Raw genomic sequence first — 25,008 nt, forward strand, 5'->3', positions numbered from 1 at the left:
TTTTTTCATGTATTATTTTTTTCTTACTATCAATCAGAGTTTACATTAACACAAACTAGACAAGGACTTGCATGACAATGCCAGTTATAGGATTCAGAGGTTATGTTGGGTTCATCAACTTACCATCTTTACAGACTGTTCCCACCATGCAGACACTGCCTTCCAGTACATAGCCCTCCGGACAACTAATGCAGGTTTTATCTCCTGGTCCGGAACAAGTTAAGCAGCTGGCATCACATCTGTGAAAAAGTATAAAAAGGTTTTAAGCTACAAAAGAGGAACAATCTAAAATTCAATTTCAGATCTCATAATACACAAGGTAGTGGGGCACACGTTTTTATTACAGCTTACTAAATTCCAATCCAAAAGCAAGTAATAAACTTTAAACCTGGCAGATGTTTATATGTGGAACCAATATTACCAGATACATTTTACTTAAAGGAACACTATAGTGTTAGGAATAAAATGCTCCCTCTATCCCTGCGCCCCGCACAAGTGGAGTGCTAAATTACTATGATTCCTGCTCAGAGGCCTATCGGCACTGACTCCATCTACACCTCCTCTGACGTCACTGTAAGGAGGAATCTATTGAGCAAGCATGGCAAGCAACTCACACACATTAGGCCTTCCCTATAGCAGAGCATTAAATCAATGCTTTCCTGTGGAGATTTGCAAGATGCTGGACTCGTCATGCAAAGCGTGAGGACATCCAGCGTAGTTTCACATACTGCAGTGAAACTGTAGAAAGTGCCTCTAGTTGCTGTCTGGTGGACAGCTACTAGGGTCACTTTTAACCCTGCAGTGAGAGCATTGCAGTTTTTCTAAAACTGCAATGTTTTCAGCTGCTGGGTTAAGGTGACAGGGATATTGCACTGAGACCACTTCAATAAGATGAAGTGGTCTGGATTCTTATAAGCTTGGTAAAAAGAGCAACAACTTTATCTATATACTATAAGATACATATTATATTAGTAAACATTAAAATGGACACTCCAGACCCCTGAAGCACTTTAGCTTTTTGAAAAGCTTTATTCGTAAAAAGTTTGTCCTCTTTTTTCATTTTGGAAATAGTGCAGATTTCAATAGAAATTTACATTTTTATACACTTGTTTTTGCCCTCATTTTTCATGAGCTGAACTCAAAGATCCAAGACTCTTTCTATGTACACAAAAGGCCTATTTCTCTCAAATATTGTTCACAAATCTGTCTTAATCTGTGTTAGTGAGCACTTCTCTTCCATCCACCTCACAGGTGTGGCATATCAAGATGCTGATTAGACAGCATGATTAGATCAATACAAAAATCAAACATAGAGAGAAATATTATGATATGCTGTTGCAAGAGACAAAAGACAACCCTTCTTTCCAATAATTTGACAGGCGGTGACCGATCTCTTATAAAAAACAACACTCATCTGAACATTATTAAACGTTTTTAACAATAGCTTACAGCTATTTCCTGGAGGGCTTCATACTTGCATTTGTGTCTCAGCAGTGGCCTATTCTCAAAGCCTGCCAAGTATTTACTAACACTCCTTATGTCCTAATCATTTTGTCCTAACTGTCCTAATTTTGATATTAATGGACTTTTGTCAATTGACAGAAGCAGCAAGTGGCATTAAACCCTATTATTAGCATCTTGCATTCTATGTTGTCTGGAAGATGGCTAGGTAAATAACCATGGTGATTTTTATGTCAATCTTCAATCTTTTTAATCTGCAAAAGCACAGCTGGTCCCATTTTATCATACAAATAAATGAATCCTGCTTTGTCAATGAAAGCTTGTAAATGTATGTAATCTACATATATATACATACAAATATCTACATATATATATATATATGTAATAGTAAGCAAAGCACCCTGCATATATTTGATGTAATTGACGATGTATGGCAGACTCACTGTGTCTAACTAATGAAAGAATAAACAATTATATTTTCATATTGCATTATTGCCACAAAGATTAACGTCAATCCCAAGTATTCTAATACAGCCAGATACACATGGAAATTTTGTTTACACCAAGTCACTACCACAATCTTTATCACATACCTCAGATTCGAGAAACAAAATGCACATTAAAAAGAAAAACCAACATCCATGCTACTTGCTGGGAAAACCTGTGATCTCATCCAAACAGCTATGATTGTAGTCTTTAAAGGTTCCATTACAAAGTTTTAATTTATTGTTTTTAAGTAATAACTGTAACAATAGATTGCTTAACCAGGATGTTTTTACGTACAGCCTATTTTTTTTAATGCATCTAAATAGGACTTATATTATTAACAGTGGAAGGACAAAAGACTGAGCTGACCCTGCTAAGAGAAGAAGCTAAAGGTCCTTAGTACTTTATTATAATTGACTTGCTACTACAATTTGTCTTCAATGAGACTATGTAATGGGAAACTGACTAGGACACTTTTAATGACATTGTGATTGTATTTTTCTGCCATCCACTTCAGTTTTATACTCAGCATTTTGGAACATTTTATTAACATTTTTGTGTCAATCTCCAGGTTCTCCAAACACGAATTGCACAGTACAAAAATGTACAAGCAGGAGGAACCAAATCCAAACTAGTAATGGCAGAATTTATTCTGGCTCTACTACTAAGTCTGAATTAGAGTCTGGAAAGGATATTTTTCAGACAGGGAGATACTATTAATATAATTTTAGACTATAGAGTCTCTTGATACAATGCAAAAGATTAGAAGCAGAAATGCTCACTGGCACCAACGACAACCGTCTTCCTGCATGTCCAGACACGCAAGTGTTTACCCCTTTCTACCAAAAATATGTTACTGTTTACCATGTTGTTAAATGTCAAAAGCAGTAGGGGGACCCTAATTGAAACTGAATCGAGAGAGTCTCCTGGGGAGGGGGACCACCGACCGATAGGTATCACAAGACCGCACTTCACGACAGGACATGCGACAGCCGCAGGGGACAAACTACAGCCCCAGGGCACAAACGAACATACCAGGATCGACCCCGACCCCCTTCAGACCTAGAAACGGCACCAGGCAGGGATGCCCCTTATCCCCCCTGCTGTTTGTCCTAGCACTGGAGCGACTTCTACATCAGATCCGGACAACCGAGCCTACGAATGGGGCATTTGAGCCCGGGCTATGCGCACGTGACTTCAGGGGCACAGAGGACACGGGGGTCCAGATATACCACCACCTCTACGAAAACGGTACATTCAGAACGTTCGAAAACCTAAAAACCCTCGCCCCCCTGACCATGAAAGATGTATTTAGATACATACAACTACAGGACTTCGCTAAAAACCCAGAGATACGGAAAGCAGCCCAAATCCAAATGACATTTTACGAACGACCTCAGAGACTGAACAGAAAGGCCTAATCTCCACGATATACACGCAACTTAGCGCCCCAGACAAGGACGACAAAGACCCCAGATATATTGGACAATGGGTACTAGAGGGAGAGGACTGGGCATTTGGGAGGCGACCGTAAAAACCTCAATCTGTGTCCTACAACAAGAACAAGCTTATAAAATGCTGATGAGGTGGTACACCACCCCAGTGCAACTACATAGAATGGGTAAAACCACAACAGACACATGCTGGAAGGGATGCGGGGATAAGGGCACGTTCATGCATATGTGGTGAGACTGCCCACAAATAGGCGGATTCTGGAAAAGGGTCCAGACATTACTGGCGGACGTCATGGAGAAACACATTGACCTGGACCTCTTGTCCATCCTACTGTCCAAACCCACGGACGGCCTCACAAGGAAGGAGCAACAGCTTCTTAACAAACTCACACTGGCAGCTCGACGAGCCTTAGCCCAGGCATGGATGAAACCCATAGTTCTGTAAATAAACAACGTCATAGTGAAGATCAAGGACACATATCTGATGGACAAACTCACAGCCCAGGTCAGAAACACTGAAACACACTTTTACAAAATTTGGCAACCCTGGGAGGACTATGACTAGGACATATGACCAGGGACAGGAGACTGAGGGCTGTGAGCGACCCACCGCATGCCCCAGTGTCCTAGTGTTAAACCCAGCGGGGCACACAGCACCCCCCCCCACACTCACTGTGCCCTCCCCTCCTTTCCCCCCCTGTACCACACAGATGGAGGAACCACACAGAGCCAGGGCCCTCAGGGCCCACCACCCAAAGACCCACTCACACCAAGCAATACACAGCAGCATAATACGGTAGAGAGCAAAACCAGAAGCCACTGGGCATGCACACTACACGGGAACAGCTTGATAACAATATACACCTACCCGGGCCCTGGGTGGGGAGCCCTGACGGGGCCACGACCCACAGCCCATAGTAGAGGCCCTAGGAGGCAACTGCCAAAGATCCCTGTGGGGCGGGACCCAGGCTGTAAGACCGAGCATCACGCTAAACCCCCGAGGTTAATTACTCTTGTTGGGCCAACGGGTACCGGCTCCGGACAACGTAAAATAAGAACAGAAAAAGTGGTATACCACCAAATTCGGCTAGCTTTCTACTACTAGGTATTGGTTTCACCTTCCCTGTAGGGACCAGTACTGAATGTTATAGATAAGATTGTTAGTGTTATAGATAAAAACTTGACGACAGGTGAACATCCTCAGTATACAACACTTCTATATGCAAAAACGCTGTATGTAAGCGATCAGAATACCAATGCAGAGATATGCGTATGTACCAAAAATGTTTGTGTTTGCTAAATCTCGGCACCTGTGTAAGCCGACGAATGTTGATGTAATGCCTGACATGTCAAGACAAAAATAAAGAATTAAAAAAAAAATGCTCACTGGCATGCCTCCTGCAGACCAGTTATGGTTGAGTTCATCAATCACACTTTAAAGCCTCATGTAGGGTATAGCAACCTCAGTGTTCGACAATGTGACCAAATAGAAAAAAAAATAATTCTCATTACTAGGCACATCAAAGGTTACATACAGTACAGTGTGTATAAAACATGCCACTCAGTGTTTCTTGTTATCTTCTTTTTATATCTATATTCACTAAGAGCATAAAAAAAATATATATTATATATATATATATATATATATATTTCAATATATATTGTCCAAGGGTACAACATATCCTGACAACTGAGATGATCAATGCTCATGCTTACTGTTCTTTTAGGTAGATACTGGACAATAGTATTGTTGATGTCTGGGTCAAAACAAAAAAACTTTCTTTGAGTCAAGCGATATATATATATATATATATATATATATATATATATATATATATATATCAGTTCAAAACGCTTGCACTCCAACTAAATGTTAAGGACCCGGTGCCCAGTCAGAAATAAATAATAAATCCCCAACAATACCAGCACTCTTGGAATTCCAAATCTTCAATTTAATGTAGCAGATCCATGTCCATGTTTCAGCTCCTGCACGGAGCTTTCATCAGGACAAATACCCAGATAAATAGGTATTTGTCCTGATAAAAGCTCTGTTGAACTGTCTATATATACATAGGAAGGTTTTTGTTTTGACCCTGACATCAACAATACTATTGTCCAGTATCTACCTGAAAGAACAGTAAGCAAGGACATTGATTACCCCAGTTGTCAGGATATGTTGTACCCTTGGACAGTATGATCTTACAGAAAACACTAGTGCTAATGACATCCGTGTGGATGTAGATATTTTTAAAGGCTAAATTCATACAGCAATATCTCTACTTAGGTATGCCATTTCAGATAGCTTAGAATCTTGTGTTTGGGAGACTTTCAGAAAGTAAAAGATTTGTATGTGCCTCCAAGTGAAAAGTCAATTTCATATGCTTTTCAATTCACAGAGTCTGGAAAAATGTTGGTTCATTTAGAGGTTCATGATCTACTTGAGAAAAATAATAGAATACCATATAAACATTTTTTTTTATTATTGTTTAAGTGCACTTGAATCCAAGTTTCCTAAATGAGCACTCAAACCACCCAAAGTACTTTCAAAAGTGCATTATGTGTGAATCGTGTCATCTTTTTTCATTTCAGCACTGAGCACGTTTATAAATTAACTTTATTATACCCCATGGCTGCCAATCAGACAACCAGCTCTTTGTCTTGCAAAGACTTCTCAATGAACAGATCTGTAGTTTTTACTATACACCCAGTGAAAAATGTGCAACAATAAATGTGTGTATGTTTTCATTTGGTGTGTCTCTCAATTATAAAAAGGAAAAAAAATGAAAAATTCCATTGGAGTGTTTTTAAAAAGCTGCCTCTTTAGGGCACAGAAGAGTACTTTGTACCAACATTTTAATGGAGAGAACAAGTTAGAAGAAGAAGCACATTTTGTTACTTATAATGATTAGTTGTATAGTCTGCACTCATTTTTTGACCACTCTGAACTGCTGTGACTATTGAAGACTGACCATGTGTTATCAGTCAGCTACCACAATCATTTAATTTGTAGAAAGGGCAGCATTTCTTTCTTACTGGTTCTTCAACTAAACTCTTCAATCAAATTTCTCATATATGGAATCCATTCATATATGGAATCCATTCAAAGAATATATCTTCATCTTTTTGTTAATTCACAATTTATCCAAGCAGGTTTTATTTGTGGGTTACAGTGTGACAGTACTGGATACAGAAGTGGCTGAAAGAGTTTACACATTCCTTCCTTTACAATATTACCATATGTGATTCATTTAATGTAAGTGACTGCCCTGCTGGCAGTACTGTGGCTAAGGGGTGTATGGGAAGGTGGTTAATACTTACCTGAACCTGTCCCATCTTCTTCCTGCCGGTCCCCTTTACCTCCTGGCTCTTCAGCTGTAAGCATCCAACTTCAGCATTGTATTGTATATGAGGTCTATGGAGGATCCCGAGAGATATCAGGATCCTCCATAGACAGAGTCTTTTTCCCCACAGCTGTCACTAGTGTCCAAATATATCTTTGGACTGGGTTGGAATTTCAGTGAAACGTGAACACTCATTTTGGATGGGATGGTGACAATGCCAATAGACTTTGGTGATTATCTTTAGCAATTCTCTATACTTATCACCAGGTTGAAGACTTATACAATGATTAAACATTTAATGGTAGTTATCCTACTAAGCTACGAAAGATTCCTTTTTTATTGTCTTTTCCCATACATTCTTCAACGATTGACACTGTTTACAAACTTATGAAAGTATGATTTCTAATATAATACTGATCTCTTTGTGCAAATTGAATCATCCATTAACATAGAAACATAGAAACATAGAATGTGACGGCAGATAAGAACCATTCGGCCCATCTAGTCTGCCCAGTTTTCTAAATACTTTCATTAGTCCCTGGCCTTATCTTATAGTTAGGATAGCCTTATGCCTATCCCACGCATGCTTAAACTCCTTTACTGTGTTAACCTCTACCACTTCAGCTGGAAGGCTATTCCATGCATCCACTACCCTCTCAGTAAAGTAATACTTCCTGATATTATTTTTAAACCTTTGTCCCTCTAATTTAAGACTATGTCCTCTGGTTGTGGTAGTTTTTCTTCTTTTAAATATAGTCTCCTCCTTTACTGTGTTGATTCCCTTTATGTATTTAAATGTTTCTATCATATCCCCCCTGTCTCGTCTTTCCTCCAAGCTATACATGTTAAGATCATTTAACCTTTCCTAACATCTGCTTCACTTGTATAATGGGTATGTTGGATCATAAAATGTCTGAAATTGATATTTTCCAGTTCTGTGGCTCATTCTTCTTGGATATTTGGACACTAAAGATTTTTAATGGGGTTATCTGAAGGATGTTTTGAAAGCAGCTGATAGGGCTAATGAATCTATATAAAAAAAAAAAAAATCATGTTCAACCCTATTCATTATGTAACTATATCTGTGGTTTGGGAAATGTCTTTTTTGAAAAGTTTTTTAAAACACATTCTTACCCCATCACAACTCTTTACATTATGAAATAAACAAGTGTTCTGTCTGTAATTGTAAAAGACATGAGGCAAATATTATTTGTCCCAATTTGCTTCCCAATTACCATCTTTTCTGTTTCTTGTTTCATACTCTGATGATCAGATTGCTGGCATAGTCAGGAAATTGAATACTTCAGAAACAGCTTGTGCACTGATTTTCAAATCTAATTTTGTATCAAAGAATTTAAAAGTGAAAATTTGCAAAATTATTTTATTGTTTATTTTATTTTCATTATTTTTCTCCCTAATGTTTTATTTTATTTTATTTATTTTTGAATTCTGATTTTTTTTTTATTCATTATATTGTTGGTAACTTTATAGACTCATTGTTGTTAAAAGTCATGTATTATCAATGTGTATTGTTGATATTTTATTGTTATTACATTATATGTATATATATATATATTTGAAAAACTCAAAAAAATTATGCAAAACACAATTTAAATCTGAATAAAAACATATACCATACCATTTAACAACTGCATTATATATGTCCAAAAACTATATACTTAAGTACAATTTCTTATTTTCTGCACTTGATAACTGCCATATATACTGATGGAATATGTATTAAGGTAAAATTATGCCATTGAGGGATTTTCATGTCACAATAAACCACAAGACCAAAGGTCTCATCTCATACTGTGTTGAAATATTAGAACAAAGAATCCAATCAGAATTAACATGCTCACGCTCAATTCTCTGAGTCAGGTATTTTTTCAGTTTGGGTACTCCAGTCTTGGAATGAGCACTTCACTCTTTCTACTGTTAATACCTCTCCCTATACAACCAAGCATTCTGCTAACATTTCCTGCTGCTTTATTACATTGTCAAAGTTTGATTTGAATTCCCTTAAAATTCTCACTTTAGGATATAACCCTGTAAATATAATACACAAATATAGATTGTTTTTTATTTTACTGTTCCTCCTTTATTCCCTTTACTGGTCACTTCCTAGAATCAAACTCTCTGCTAGACCCGATTCAGTCTGGTTTCTGCGCTAAGCACTCTGTGGAAACGGCACTGACCAAAGTATCCAATGATCTACTTGCTGCAAAATCTCGTGGTCACTACTCTATCCTAATTCTCCTTGACCTGTCTGCGGTTTTTGACACTGTTGAACATCAACAGCTTCTTTTCTTCCTCCGCAATATCGGTCTACAAGATATTGCTCTCTCCTGGTTCTCCTCATACTTACCTCTCCCAGCGCTCTTTCAGTGTTTCTTTCTCTGGCTCTGCTTCTTCTCCCCAACTCCAGTCCTTGGTCCCCTACTGTTCTCCATCTATACTGCCTCCCTTGGTAAACTCATTAGCTCCTTTGGCTTCCAATATCATTTCTATGCGGATGCTGTCCTCTCCTGATCTCTCCCCGTCCCTCTTTACTAGTGTCTCCGACTGCCTCTCTGCTATTTCTAAGGGCTCAATTTAAAATTCTGGTTCTTGCTTTCAAATCTCTACATGCTCCCACCTATTTATCCTCCCTAATACACAAGTATGTCCTGTCTAGGCCCTTACGCTTTGCTGAAGACTTACATCTATCTTCTGTCCGTACTCCCACCTCTGATGCTCACCTTCAAGACTTCTCAAGGGCTGCACCTTTCCTGTGGAACTTGCTTCCCTCCTCTGTTAGATGCTCACCCAGTCTCCAATCCTTCAAAAAATCATTAAAAACCCACTTCTTAATAAAAGCGTATCAATTAAACTGTTAATAGCACCCGACTGATTCCTCTCTTGCAACTGTCATTAGTCTAATACTATCCTTACCTTTTATGTCACTTTACCCCACTCCCTCTAGCATGTAAGCTCATTGAGCAGGGCCCTCAACCCCTCTGTTTCTGTGTGTCCAACTTGTCTGGTTACAACTACATGTCTGTTCGTCCACCCACTGTATAGAGCTGTGAAATTTAATAGCACTATATAAATAATAACATAATAATAATAATAACTTCTCACCTGATCTGTGAATTTAATGACCATTTAGTGGTTTCCACTAGCCATCAATCATACTTTTATCTCTTTCAATCATCTCTTTTTTTGAATTCTGAATCACAAATTAAAATGAACATTCTTGTGTCCATTGCGCGTTTTGTTTTGGTTTGTGATTTGACTAAATTTTGGCTCGAGTTCAGGACTTTGCACGATCACCCAGTTAGACCAAATTCTGACAAATTGCAGGTCATAATGAAATGTATCTTGCAGTCTACAAAAGAGCTATTACACTAAGGAACAGGAATGCCATCTAGTAAATGGATTATGGAATCGCAGTTTCTGTAGAATAAAATATGAGTGTTCAAAATGAACACTCTCGTCCATTGCGCATTTCGTTCTGGTTTGTGATTTGACTACATTTCGGCTTGGAATTTAGGATTTTGTACGATCACCCAGTTAGACAAAATTCTGACAAATTGCAGGTCATAATGAAATGCATGTTGCAGTCTACAAAAGAGCTATTACACCAAGGAACTGGAATGCCATCTAGTAAATGGATTATGGAATTGTGGTTTCTGTAGAATAAAAGATGCCTGTTGTGTTCATTATATGACTAAGAAAATGTTGAGTGTTCTCTATTAATTCTAAACACACCATTATTTTTCTGGGTCTGACACCAATATATGTCACTTACAATATATAGCTATTTATAACAGATGTAAGTAAGACTGCATTCCAACCTCATTAAAGTGTCTTACATCTCATACAGTTCCAAGGAGATAAAGTAAAGCTGTGGGTAGGTGCAATTAGTATAAATAACACATTTGTGGCGAAACCAACCTCGCCACTGGGCCCTGGAGAAGCCTGTTTGCTAGCCTCCTACCTGCTGACTATGGCCCCTGGGTTATTTGGGGCATATTGTACTGTATATTGCTGCTACTGGCCCTTTTAACAGCATCTATGGACATATTGGGACTTTTGGGACTACTGTCCCTTTAAGACTGTGATACATATTCTAGTGTACTGCCTGTAATATTATATGTGTATTAAGTTTAACCTGGGATATGTATGCAGCATTCACTGATTGTTCGGTAGAATCACTCCATTTATTATATTGAGTGAAACTACCGAACAACCAGACCACCCAGGAATAAGTGTGCCTCCAATTACCGTTTGCAACAATGTTGCAAACGGGTAATTGGCAATCAGTGTAATGTATTCTTTGTCCTCTGGGTGGCCGCCATTCGGGAAACAAACACGTGGCGGCGGCCATCTTAAACTACCGAACAGCGGTGTTTTGCCGTCGAGTGTCTGGAACTAAAATCGGACACTTGACTAGGCAAACACCGCTGAGACCTCCATACTTCCAGAAATTCGTATGGAAACTACCGAATGACCCGCCGTTCGGTAGAAAGAGCCCCATAAACAAGGGAATTCATTCAAACCCTCTCCAGGCTCTATAACACACGCAATTCGCCTGTTTTCATTCCCTTGTTTGTGACCGACCGCAGGGCCAAAATGCATGGAACTGTTTTCGGATACTTTACCCATGCGGTCGGTCAAATCTTTGGAACCCCATATCTCACGAACCATTCATCCGAATTACTTGAATTTTGGATATGTTGTCCCCCTGAATAAGGGCTATCCAGCGATGCTGGATTTAAAGGTGTACCCCCGGGTTTTGGGGTACATCCAGAACTTGGCTGAAAAAGTGTACCGGATAATTGAGTTTAATGTTATCTGAGGGGAGGGGATGTGTGGGCTGAACCATGTATGTGATTGGTTATTTTATGCCTCCCCCTGGGTGTGGCCTGTATGTGGATTAGTGTAATAAAAGCCAGGCTGGATGAGCCAGTCGAGAGTTCCTGTTTTACCCTCAAAGTGATGTGTCATCTCATTATTGGGGGGAAGGATTTATTGCATGCTGTTCCAGTTGACTGCTAGGAGTACAAGCCTATTCGTATGGTTCCTATTCAATGGTCTACAGCATTCATATGCTTGGGAGAATTTAAAAGGTTTCTCGGATTCGGTGATTGTGGTGTCTGCCAGAGTGCTTGGAGTCCTCAGGAAGCGCTAGGAGCATCCATTAACGGAGGTACCAAGTCGGGGTGCCAGGTGATCCGTTACATTGGTGGCAAGCGGTGGGATGGCGTCCTAGTGCGAGGAGAAGAAGCTCAGAGACACTGGTAACGTTTGGAATTACAAATTGAGGGCAACGCTAGTATCCGTACAGCGTCCCTGTTTACATAAAGATTTGGGAAAATGGGGTTCGTAGACCCCTGGGCAACACACACACCTGAGGAAGAGAGTGAATTAGAATGGAGAGATAATGCCCGGATAGAATTATGGTACGATGCCCTGGAGGAAGTCCAGTATCAACGGCAGCAGCGCCTTCCTGGTGTCGCATACCGGTTGGAGGAACAAATGGCCTGGCGGATGCCGCTTCTGGGAGACCAACCTGGAGGGCAGCGGGTAAGACAACTCGAGTACCTCGTGGAAAGGGAACTGAGCTTGGACACCTCATACCGGGCACTGTGGTGGTGCACTGTCCAGCCAGAGACGTGGAGGGCAGAGGGCATCCAGCCAGAGGGGGAGAACTACACGAGCCCTGGCCTGTTGTGGAAAGCCTTAGTGGAGGATGTCGACTTCGGCAGTCCAGCAGAGTCACGGTACTGGGCTATCTTTCATTACCGAGGTGAGATGATACAGGGCCCGAGATCTATTGGACTGGGACAAGACCTCCGCCGTTTCGCTGCCATGGAACGAGAGCTGGAGATGGACTATGTAGAACTATTAAATTCCTGCCAGCCGCAGAGCAGGGACGCAGACCGGGAAAACTGGGTGGCAGACCCAGACCTGCTAGCCTACAGCTGGGAAAAGGTGGCTGAGGTACCCCCTGCTTCACTACCAGCTGCAGAAGTTGGGGACCTCATAGACTGGTCCTGGAGAGACCCACAGATGGCAGGTGAAGATGGGACCGAGATCTCTCTACCGGCCCTACAGGGATGCTGGGCAGTTGGCCCAGATCCCCAGCGGCAGTCTACGGTTCAGGGAGAGGAGCCTGTTATTACCTCTCCCCAGCGGCAGCACAGCTCACCAAGGGGAGACAGTAAGCCCCTCACCAGCGCAGATGGGACTGTGGTCTCTGCGCCCTGCCTACAGGGAGTACAGAGGGTCAGCCCTGATCCCCAGCGGCAGTCTACAGTGCAGGGAGAGGCGCCTGATACCCCCTCTCCCCACCGACAACCTAACCCACCAAGGGGAGACAGAAAACCCCTCACCAGCGCAGATGGGACCGTGGTCTCTGCGCCCAAGTTACAGGGAGCTGAAGGGGCCGTCCTCCCTCCCCAGCGGCAGTGTGATTTGTTGGGAATTGGGAGCCCAGTCTCCATTCCCCAGCGGCAGTGTGAATCACAGGGAATTGGGAGCCCAGTCTCCATTCCCCAGCGGCAGGCTGAGTTACAGGGGGCAGAGGTAGTTGGTCCTTCCCCCCAGCAGCAGAGTGATATGCCGGGAAGGCAGTGTGAAGTGCAGGGAGAGGAGAGCAGCGTCCTCCCTCCCCAGCGGAAGGCTGAGTTACAGGGGGCAGAGGTAGTTGGTCCTACCCCCCAGCAGCAGCATGATTGTTTGGGAATAGAGAGCCCAGTCTCTATTCCCCAGCAGCAGGACACTGAATTGGGAGGAGAGACAGTCGGTCTCCCTCCACAAAGACTGAAAGTAGGCATGGGAGAGGAGATTGTTACCACCTCTCCCCAGCGACGGATCATCGATGGGCAGAGTGTTCTAATGGGAGAGGAGCTGGTTACCACCTCTCCCCAGCGACAGCTTAATGTACCAGGGGGAGACTGTAAGCCCCACACCTGTGCAGATGGGACCGTGGTCTCTGCACTTCCAGCACAGGGGGTAGGGACGGTCGGTCCTGCCCCCCCACAACAGGGCTGTTTAGCCAAAGGGGAGACAGTCTGTCTCCAGCAGCAGAGCTGTGTAACTAAAGGGGAGACAGTCGGTCTCCAGCAAGGCTCCAACCAGACTACTCCCGGGGTAGTGCTGGCACCAGGGCAGAGTACCGCTGGGCTCTGCCCACTCAGCAACCCACCAAAACAGCCTACCAGTCCCCCACACAGCCATGGTGAGGCACCTGGACCTGGACAAGTTTTTCTCTTACTCAGGTGTAGTAACCATTTATTGTGGGTGGGCTGTACTGCTGTTTTTGTTTTGTGGGTGGGCTGCTGGACTAACAAGGGCACTGACCGGCAAGAGGTCAGGTACCCTGTTAGTCTGTTTGGAAAAGGGGAGAAATGTGGCGAAACCAACCTCGCCACTGGGCCCTGGAGAAGCCTGTTTGCTAGCCTCCTACCTGCTGACTATGGCCCCTGGGTTATTTGGGGCATATTGTACTGTATATTGCTGCTACTGGCCCTTTTAACAGCATCTATGGACATATTGGGACTTTTGGGACTACTGTCCCTTTAAGACTGTGATACATATTCTAGTGTACTGCCTGTAATATTATATGTGTATTAAGTTTAACCTGGGATATGTATGCAGCATTCACTGATTGTTCGGTAGAATCACTCCATTTATTATATTGAGTGAAACTACCGAACAACCAGACCACCCAGGAATAAGTGTGCCTCCAATTACCGTTTGCAACAATGTTGCAAACGGGTAATTGGCAATCAGTGTAATGTATTCTTTGTCCTCTGGGTGGCCGCCATTCGGGAAACAAACACGTGGCGGCGGCCATCTTAAACTACCGAACAGCGGTGTTTTGCCGTCGAGTGTCTGGAACTAAAATCGGACACTTGACTAGGCAAACACCGCTGAGACCTCCATACTTCCAGAAATTCGTATGGAAACTACCGAATGACCCGCCGTTCGGTAGAAAGAGCCCCATAAACAAGGGAATTCATTCAAACCCTCTCCAGGCTCTATAACACAGGCAATTCGCCTGTTTTCATTCCCTTGTTTGTGACCGACCGCAGGGCCAAAATGCATGGAACTGTTTTCGGATACTTTACCCATGCGGTCGGTCAAATCTTTGGAACCCCATATCTCACGAACCATTCATCCGAATTACTTGAATTTTGGATATGTTGTCCCCCTGAATAAGGGCTATCCAGCGATGCTGGATTTAAAGGTGTACCCCCGGGTTTTGGGGTACATCCAGAACTTGGCTGAAAAAGTGTACCGGATAATTGAGTTTAATGTTATCTGAGGGGAGGGGATGTGTGGGCTGAACCATGTATGTGATTGGTTATTTTATGCCTCCCCCTGGGTGTGGCCTGTATGTGGATTAGTGTAATAAAAGCCAGGCTGGATGAGCCAGTCGAGAGTTCCTGTTTTACCCTCAAAGTGATGTGTCGTCTCATTATTGGGGGGAAGGATTTATTGCATGCTGTTCCAGTTGACTGCTAGGAGTACAAGCCTATTCGTATGGTTCCTATTCAATGGTCTACAGCATTCATATGCTTGGGAGAATTTAAAAGGTTTCTCGGATTCGGTGATTGTGGTGTCTGCCAGAGTGCTTGGAGTCCTCAGGAAGTGCTAGGAGCATCCATTAACGGAGGTACCAAGTCGGGGTGCCAGGTGATCCGTTACAACATTTTTAGTAAGTTAATAAAATAATAAGATCTCTGAAGACACAATCAACCAGAGTTAGTTTAGAAGTTTCTTATTGACTTTCAAAACTATGCAGTAGATAGAAATGTCTTCTGACATATGACATTTTTTCTATCATTTGGTTATTAAGAAACATGTAAGAATAATCTCATAATTGTTGAATAATGATTAACAAATAATCCAATCAGTATTTGAGATAGTAACTTTCAAGTATCCCTGATCCTATAGTGTTAAAACCACCATCTAGCCCCCATGGCCCCCACTTACTGTGATTTCAGTCTGCTGCTGCTAAATCTGCCCTTGTTTTGCCTGCTTGACTGACATCATCAAAATGGAATCATTAGGAAAGCATTGGGTTGGCTGAGACTGTCAAGGAGGCAAATTAGGGGCAGAGCCAGCACAAGCCAAACACAGTCCTGGCCAATCAGCATCTTTTCATAGAAATGAATTGAATCAATGCATCTCTATGAGGTAAGTTCAGTGTCTCCAGGAAGCACCTCAAGTAGGCATCTGAGGAGTGGCCAGTGGCGGTTTCCCCTGGTTTGTAATGTAAACCCTGCATTTTCTCTGAAAAGACAGTGTTTACTGCAAAATGCCTGAAGGGAATGATAATACTCACCAGAACAAATACAATAAGTTGTAGTTGTTCTGGTGACTATAGTGTCCATTAATAGTATCTTTTGAATTTGTATCTCTTATTATTATTATTCATAAATATTATCAATATTATTTTTTATTTAAGTCTTATTTGGTTAAGGTTTTTACATTGTTTTTCTTTCCTATTATGATATAGTTTGAGAATATTAGGGTAATCCTAATTCAACGGTGAATATCTAAGAGTTATAATGAAAAATGATGTGTCAATATGTACTTATGGGTGTGTATTAATCTCTTCTTCTCAAAATATGTAATTTCCTTAATGAATAATAAAAACATTAAATTAAAAAACAAAAACTATTTGAGATAGTAAATGCAAATACTTGATTGACATGCTTGCTGAAGCGGAATCGTATCTCTACCTGAAGGAAGCTTAGGTTAATTGCAAATCTTTCCTTTTTGGTAAACCAGGGAACTGTCCGTAACAATCATAGCATGAGTACATCATGAGATGTGCTTGTGCAATGTTTAGGGCACTAGGACCCTGCAGGGAGCACTGAAACAGTGCTCCCTGCATGTCCTGTGCTCAGGGGATTGGCTAAAATGATTGGCAGGCAGTCTGGTGTGTATTCACACAAGCTTGACCTTCCAGAAATATGGGTGAACATGCCCCCTTCTGGGTGGAGCCAGTGGTACAGATACATCACTGACTTGCCTCCTTTACTCCTCTCCCAACAGTGTCCTGATTCTGGAACTGCCAATGTTGGTAGATATGGAAGTGGATTAGAAGAAAATATTGGTGTGCAGTATTGGGACATACCCCTCTATCAATTATAATCTTGTGAATGCAATAAATATTTACACTACTGTAATACTATATTACTGTATGTAATTTTGTTTTTTCCTATATCTATGATTTTGTGTTAATTTTTGCAGCCAATTTCGAATACCAGGAGGAATATTTCTTATCTATAGAGACATTGTGCAATAGATGATGTCAATAGATTCATGTGTGTAAATACCTATTGAAAATCTCACAGGGATCTTCCATAGAACCCATCATTTACATTCGCACCTGAATGAGAATACACTACTTACACAGCTCCTATGGCTTTCATCTACCTGGATCTGAAGACAGCGCTAGATGTACATAACATTTCTAGCCAACATCAACAAAACATTAACATTAACATTGTATATTGTTGTTACAAATAAAAAAAACAAAGACGATGCATTTTGTAATCAATTCAACCTACTTTTTACATGTTCTATAAACATTTGGCTTTGTTTGATCCAAATAATATCCATTACTACATGACTGCACACATCTTCCACCTTCAAGTAAAGTATCCTCTGTACAGTTGATACAGTTATCTATTCCAGGCCCTAAAGGAAAAAACAAAACAACAAAAAAACAAAAGAAAATTGGCTTTGCATTATGATTGTATGTGTTATACTCTAGGGGCTAAATTATGACATATCTTATTCTATTGGGAAACAAATGAATGGGAAGGAGGGGTAGGAAGGATAGGGAAGAAAACATATAGAAATATAGATCAATTACTGTTATCCTTCAGGGTTAGGATAAAGGCACTAAAGATTGAAGTTTGGATAGCAGCATGTCAATTTTCATAAATCTATAACAACATACTCTAAGAAAGTAAGACACATTGGAATAATGGATAAACTGACAATAGCTTTGGTATGGCTTTAAACAGATTATGGTAATGTGTTCAGCTGTTCTCTGGGGTAAACTACTTATCTCATAATCCTCTGCTGGTCCAGTGGTTATGGGATAAGAATAGAAACAATAAACCACAATGAAACGCTTCTGACTGGAGGTCTCGTCCTGCTTAGGTAGGGGTCTTTGTGCAGCCACAGGAATACTCACTAAGCAGAGATTCAGCTTGGAACTTGAGGAGTGTGTTTTGTTTTGTTTAATTTTTTTATTGCTTTGCCTCTAATGCAGCAAAAATGAGGATGTTGTTTTTTCCCATAGTTTCCTTTATTATGGTGCACATTTTGCCAGTTAAAAATGAACTCATAATAAGTGTGGAAAAACTTGATAAAGAAAGCATTTAACAGACAGACAATGCAATACGCATTAAACAGATATCAGCAGGTAAAATATAGGAAATCTCTTCATAGGGAAATCCCTCATTTTTGTTTTCGGCAGAGCAAATTAATTCCTTCAAATTTAATATCTTGTTTAAATAACTTGTTTCTTTACTTCAACAATCCTGAAATGCTATATGTTACTGTAGGCTATAACCAACATGTGATACCTGTACATGTGGCACATGAACTGTGGCATGGCTCACACTCTTTCTTTAGAACGCTGTAATATTTCCCATCCTCGCAGCTGACAACACATTTGGATCCTTGTAAACTGTGAAGACAGGAAAAATAAGAAATTGATAAGAAAGTTGCTCTCAACAAATAATTTCTACTGCTACATGCGGTATTTAGCGGATCAGCAGAATTGAAGTCTCATTCATATTTTATGTCCATTTCCTTGCCCTCTTTTACGGAATCCCTATAGACATCTATGAATGAGAGAAACTGATATACTGATATGTGATGTGTTTCTGTTTCTTTAAATTACAGCAAAACATAATTTTTCTGGCATTCCATACTGGCAAATAGGCTTTCAGGATCAGTTTTTAATGATGGCATGTATTGCTACTGGATCTCGCTCTCCGGCCCGCTAGAACTGTAAAGCTGCAGCCGGCAGGGGAGGGGGAGAGGACCCGCGTGAGGTCTAACTTGCAGCTCCGCCAGGTTCTCCTTTCGCAAGCTCAGAGTGTTGCCACGGTTACCACAGCAACCCTCCGAATTTTGTGAGAGAGAACTCTAGCAGCTCCTCAGGATGCTAGAGTTTACTCTCACTAATGGGACCACCAGGGCTTGACGTGTACTGGCCCCCTCCCAGGCAAAGGTAAGCAAGGATGGGAGATATGAATAGTATAATTTTTAATTATTTTAAAAAATATATATTTATGAATTTGCCCTCCCACCCCCACAGACCCCACACCACACAATACCTCCCTCCAAACACACACACCGCTCCCCGACACACACACTGTCCCCCATACACAAACACGTTAACCCAATACACACACACTGACCCCCCATACAAACAATTACCCCATACACATAATTGCCTCCTATACACACACACTGCCCGTCCCATACACAAACACCTTACCCCATACACACAATTGCCCCCATACACACACACACTACACCCCATACACACACACTGCCCCCATACACACAATTACACCCATACATACAATTGCCCCCCCCCACACACACACACACTGACCCCCATACACACACACTGTACCGCTCACACACACTGTACCCTCAAACACTGCCCCACACACATTGTACCCCTAACACAACTTGCCCACCATACACACTGTACCCCTCACAAACACACTGTACCCTTCATACAACCTGCCCCCAAACACACATGTCCCCTCCTCCACACACACACACACTGCACCCCTCACACACACGCACACTGCACCCCTCACACACACAAATATTGCACCCCTCACACACAGTAACTTACTCTGGGAGGACACTATGGCACTACTGGCACCATAACCACTACAAAGTGCTGTAGTGGTTATTGTGCCAGCATGTTTCTTTAAATAATCTACCAGTGCCCCTCCCAAGATTAGGTTCTGGATCTGCGCTTGAACAGCAAGCATTTCTGCCAAACAAGGGGGCCCAGTATATGCCGCTGCATTGTAGATATATACAACCTAGAAAATGTTTTGACTTGGGGCGCCTTGGAAAAATATTAAAATATTAAGGGCTCCTTAACCTAAAATGCTTGGGAACCACTGGTTTAGCGTATCCTTTTAGAACACAGAATAGTAGCAGCATGTTCTGCATTGCATTATTAGTAGTGGGGTTGAATTTACTGATTTTCCAAAATATTTATTTTCTAATCAGTGAAGTGTAGCAAGCTGACAAAATGATTTCAAAATGCTTAAATCCAAGCTGAAAAATTCTCCACTTCACAATTTTATCCAAAGCAGATATGTTAAATTTAAATTTAGTATTTTGGTTTTTAACTTACACCTGTGTGTACATACTTTTGGATTGAATCTAATTCAACACACGTCACCAATTTAGAGGCTGCTGCCTAAAGATAAACCATATAAAGTCATCTTTCTCATTTCTACCTGTCTGCATGGCGACTGTTAGGGAATGTTAATAAATGGACAACATTCTGTTCTCTGCTGTGAGCTAGAGTTTACTGTTCCTAGACTTTGTGCAGAAGCTGTACAGACAGTATAGCATCGAGCCCTGGGCCACACCATGGACAGCTCTGATCCATGACAATGTAGAGACATTCCAATGATAATGTCCTTGGTGCAGTCTGTATGCTGGGAGTTGGTGTTTCGAGTGAGCTGAATAAAACTGCAGCATGAGACATTTAGGAATCATGAATCAGAAGTCCTTGAAACAGCGTCAACAAAGCACAGAATGTGTACTTCTGTATGATAACAATGAAGCATAGCATATTTAAGGCTAGTAGTACGATTGTGTATTGCATTCATGGCTGTTTTTCAACTAATCTCTGTGGTAACACCAAGATAAAAACAAGAAGATTTTGTCTTTATACAGACAAAAATATGTGACATTGAACTCTGAAAATGACATTCTACTGATGAAACGTTTGATGGAAGCAGTACATTTTTCTAGCTATTCCTGGCTGAGGAAACTCAAGATACTGAAGTTTAGAAATCAGCTTTCAATAGCCTCAGCCAAACACCACCACTAACTCTAGTCCCTCAGCAAGTCCACACTGCTGTAAGACATCAAGCTGCATTAGCCTGGACCAAAAGGTTATTATTACCCAGTATCACAGCCTCTGCTTTTCCCATCATGTATGAAAGGAGATGTTTATCATACCTTCATTATACCACAAAGAGAGAACCAAACCCACCCAGGACCTCCAAGCATAGATCAATTCATTTGTAATAGGCCTTTGATGTATGAGTGCACGTAAGGTGATTAATCATTTCCATACCTTAGGCCATGTCTGCACTCTGTACAAATCTGCTCTGTAGTACAACGCTTGCAGTTCTCATTGCATGTTCGACAGACGTTCTTATCTGCAAACGTATAAGAAAGCACATGCTGAATGTTTACTATACAATCAAAAGAGCTGTACACAAAAGCATTTTAATACTCCTAAACACACTCTGTAAAACATAGTCATGATTCAATTTGATGGGATTTATCATTATCCGCTTCAGAATTATGTCTCAAAATTCTTTCAGAGGAGAGGAAAGGCTCAACTTTTTAGTCTGATATTAATATAAGAGTGTTTGCATATTTTCTTGAACTTATTGTGTATTTATTCTGGAGCACACAGTGCAAAATACTTTTTTCGTAAAGTGTGAACAGTGCTTTTTTTCCCTCTTATGTGAATCATAAGGAAAGGAAAACAAAAACCTCCTGATCTTGACATGTTCAGCACTTGATTTAGAACCAAAATTAGAATAGTGAGATAACTAGGTAAAAGAGTTGTGCAGGCAAGCCTCTACAAATGGGAAACATTCCCTGTATTCCTCCAAAGACCAGTGCACAAAAAAACAAAACTGTATAATAACAAAGTTCAAATACAGGATAGGGCGCCACTATCACAAGTTTAGTGATAGATATAATTACCATCTGGTAGATAAGCATGAGGCACTCACATGAAAAGAAAAAGAAAACATCATAGTGCAAACTTTAATTACAAGAAGTAATAAAACAAATAAAATAGGACACTCACACAATTGAAAAATTCAATATGTGCACAAGCGTTGTGGCCTCAAATAGGCTGATTCCCAGGTATAACAGTCTGTCGTGGTAGTCTTATATGTCCATAGATATTCCTCACTGACCATCAGTAGGATGGAACAGTTCTCACTCCACCAGATGCCGGAATCCTTTCGGGGCTCGGGGTCTGCTCAACGCGTTTCGTCTCTTTCGTCAGACTTCGTCAGGAGTTTGCACTATGATGTTTTCTTTTCATGTGAGTGCCTCATGCTCATCTACCTGATGGTAATTATATCTACCACTAAGCTTGTGATAGTGGCGCTCTATCCTTGATTTAGATAGCTAATTGTGAGACAGGGCTTTACTAACAGGATTTCACAAAGGGATTCTATCATGTAACATGACAGTTCTATTAATATCTGTTTAACATTTGTAAATAGAGTATGGAAATTAATATGTTTGCATAGGAGACAGTTGATAAAAGTAAAATGTACCCCCTAACACTTTACACTGAAGGGTGCATGTTCAGACACAATGATTGTCAGTGGATTAGGCATCCTTACACAGTGAATTTATGGGCTCTCTGTGAACAATGTCCTAATTAGCACAACAGGCTGGATAAGCCATGACACTAGTTTTAGGGAACCGGGGTACATATAAATATATGTGGCAGAGTATCTAGGATCACCCTTCATACTTTGCACATGATGGGAGAGGGAGACATAAGATCACTAAGAGTTAATAAGGATTCAGAAAAACCTGCATCTACCAAACTGCCCAATGCAGAGGGTGTGAATAAAGGGGGGCACTTAACTGCTACTGCTTACAAGAAAGTCTGGCAGATTATTTTATGATCGCATAGTACTAAGCTTGATGTAGGTGATGCAGAACTGACCTGACAAACATATTTCAAATAACTTTGCATTAAAAGCCCATTGAAAAGTTAGGCTCTGGAGGACAGACTCTATATTGCTTAAAATGAGTAGCAATATCATTTGTCACTCAGTAGTTTAAGTATGTGCCAACTTGTATGCTCTGATTACATAAACAGCTATAGAATAGGTTAATGGTTAAATAACATCTGTTATGTCCGTGCTTTAGCCAAGACAGGGTTCTGTGACAACTGGCCATCCAGTAGCCATTATCCTCAACAAACACAGATTCCACACTAAAGGCTGGCTATGGGGAACAATTGAATAAATATATTGATAAATGGATTCATGCACAGACAGATGTAGCAAGTATTCTAACTATCCCCAGGAAAATTTTAAATACACTCCAATGTGTGACCAGTGTTTGAACTTACTTTCATTTAGGTAGAAGCCATCTGGGCAGTTACTGATGCAGCTGTTGCTTTCCTCATTTAAATAATATCCAGATTTGCAAGAGGTGCACTGGTCAGTGCGGCCACCGAAACAAACGTCACAGTTTGAGAAACACTTCTTACATCTCTTCTTGTCTGCAAAGTAGTGGCCAGGGGGGCATTCTGATACGCATATTCTGGAAGTACAGGGATTTCAGATGTATCAGAGCAAAACACAGGTCGCGTTACAGATTACAGAATCAAATACAGTACATTTTGTAACTAGAAAAGGTGACAATGTACAAGCATTGTTGCAACAAACATGCCAACCTATGGTATTTATTTAAACAAATTCTCTAGGTAGGAATTTATTTATATGATATCAGTTATTGGACTTGATCTGATGAACAGCAATAACAGTATGTCATACCACATGAATAGTGGTGATGTAAACTACAGTGTGATCTAACCAATACCCAGTAACACCTTTAATTTTAAAGGAATTCTGACTAATTATCTGCTCTAGGCCTTTGTACCTGAGGTGCCTCAATCCCTTACATATGTTACATAATTCCCAACATTCTGGAAAATAATGCAAACCATCATACACACAGTCTTACCATTTACCACTGCCCACTCCAAGTACAGACTGTCAAATGCTTACCAAACTTTCTGTCTCCAAAGCTCCCAAACAACATCCATTCTATGACACTCACACAAAACAACCCTAAAATGTATCGCTGATTAAAGACCCTCATGTGAAATTGACATGCACTAAAACAGAATAATTATCTTCTTGTACATTAAGAGGGCAATTCACGAAACAATGGATTTTATGTGGGTGGACAAAATCCAGTGAAAATGTCTGAATTCTGGCCAGAAAAGCAATGCTCAAATTTATTAAAGCTTATTCTGGTCAGATTTCAGTCAGCCTGAGCGAATTTGTAGAACAGGCCAGATACATTTGGTGTCTGGACCAAATTCAAGCTTGTTCACTGTTAAATAGTGTGAACAATATCTGGATTTTGCATTCGGAATGGTCCTGTACAGTACTGAATGGTTTTGCCCCATTCAGTACAGGGCCATTTGAACTTGAATTAACCTGTAAAAGTTCTGCTGAGCTATGCAATAGTTTACGTGCACCCAATGCAACCACCAATGTAACTTAAGCCATCAAACTCAACGTCAATTTCCATTTATGTTTTACTGTGTCATATCAGCTGGTGGCACTTCTCACCTTGTGTTATTTTTTGCTTTATAATAAAAGTGTAGGCAGTCACTGCAATGGTCTGGTCCGGGTCCATCACAACCAACTTCACTGCACTCTGCATCACATGGACCTTATAGAGTTCAAGATAAAACAAATTTGATAAATTCCTTGGATACATAAAACTATACAAAAACAAGTTACTGTGTTTGGCCCTATACTCTAAGATGTCATAGAAAAATAAAAATGACTATGTAGATTGATGGCGAAAAAAAGGCAGAGTAGACCATATATATATTTTATATATAAGGAAATATATGTGGAATTCAAAACATTTACAATCTAGATAGATAAAGGGTTTATTAGCAATTCAGTTATTAAAATCCATCAGGGTATAATAACTAATTAAAAATAATTTAGTCTAATAAGACTCCTAATTGCAAACATAGAAATAGTCAACATAATCAAAAGCCTGATGAAAAATTATCCTTGCATTGATCATTCTTCAAAAAAAAAAAATCTATCTAATTGAATTATTCACATCACATTATGCAGTGTCAACGCATACCACGGCCCCTATCATTAGGCTCTGAGTTCTTTAATAGAAGATTTTTTTGGGGGGGAAATATTTTCTATATTCACTTCCCA

At 40.7% G+C, this 25,008-nt stretch overlaps 1 protein-coding gene across 2 annotated transcripts in view; it reads right to left on the bottom strand.

Moving 5' to 3' along the window:
* The window catches only part of PCSK5 (proprotein convertase subtilisin/kexin type 5), a 399,481-nt gene that overhangs the window by 138,006 nt on the left and 236,467 nt on the right, over positions 1–25,008 (bottom strand). For both annotated transcript variants that reach the window (XM_063455029.1, XM_063455030.1), the window contains exons 15-20: positions 24,391–24,493; positions 23,157–23,350; positions 21,114–21,198; positions 18,346–18,449; positions 17,317–17,446; positions 124–239 (exon numbers count right to left, since the gene is read on the bottom strand). In XM_063455029.1, coding sequence (XP_063311099.1) covers positions 124–239; positions 17,317–17,446; positions 18,346–18,449; positions 21,114–21,198; positions 23,157–23,350; positions 24,391–24,493 — 732 coding nt within the window. The remainder of the gene's footprint in view (positions 1–123; positions 240–17,316; positions 17,447–18,345; positions 18,450–21,113; positions 21,199–23,156; positions 23,351–24,390; positions 24,494–25,008) is intronic.

Source organism: Pelobates fuscus, chromosome 5 (assembly GCF_036172605.1).
Source record: "Pelobates fuscus isolate aPelFus1 chromosome 5, aPelFus1.pri, whole genome shotgun sequence".
In the NCBI taxonomy this organism is placed as follows: Eukaryota; Metazoa; Chordata; class Amphibia; order Anura; family Pelobatidae; genus Pelobates; species Pelobates fuscus.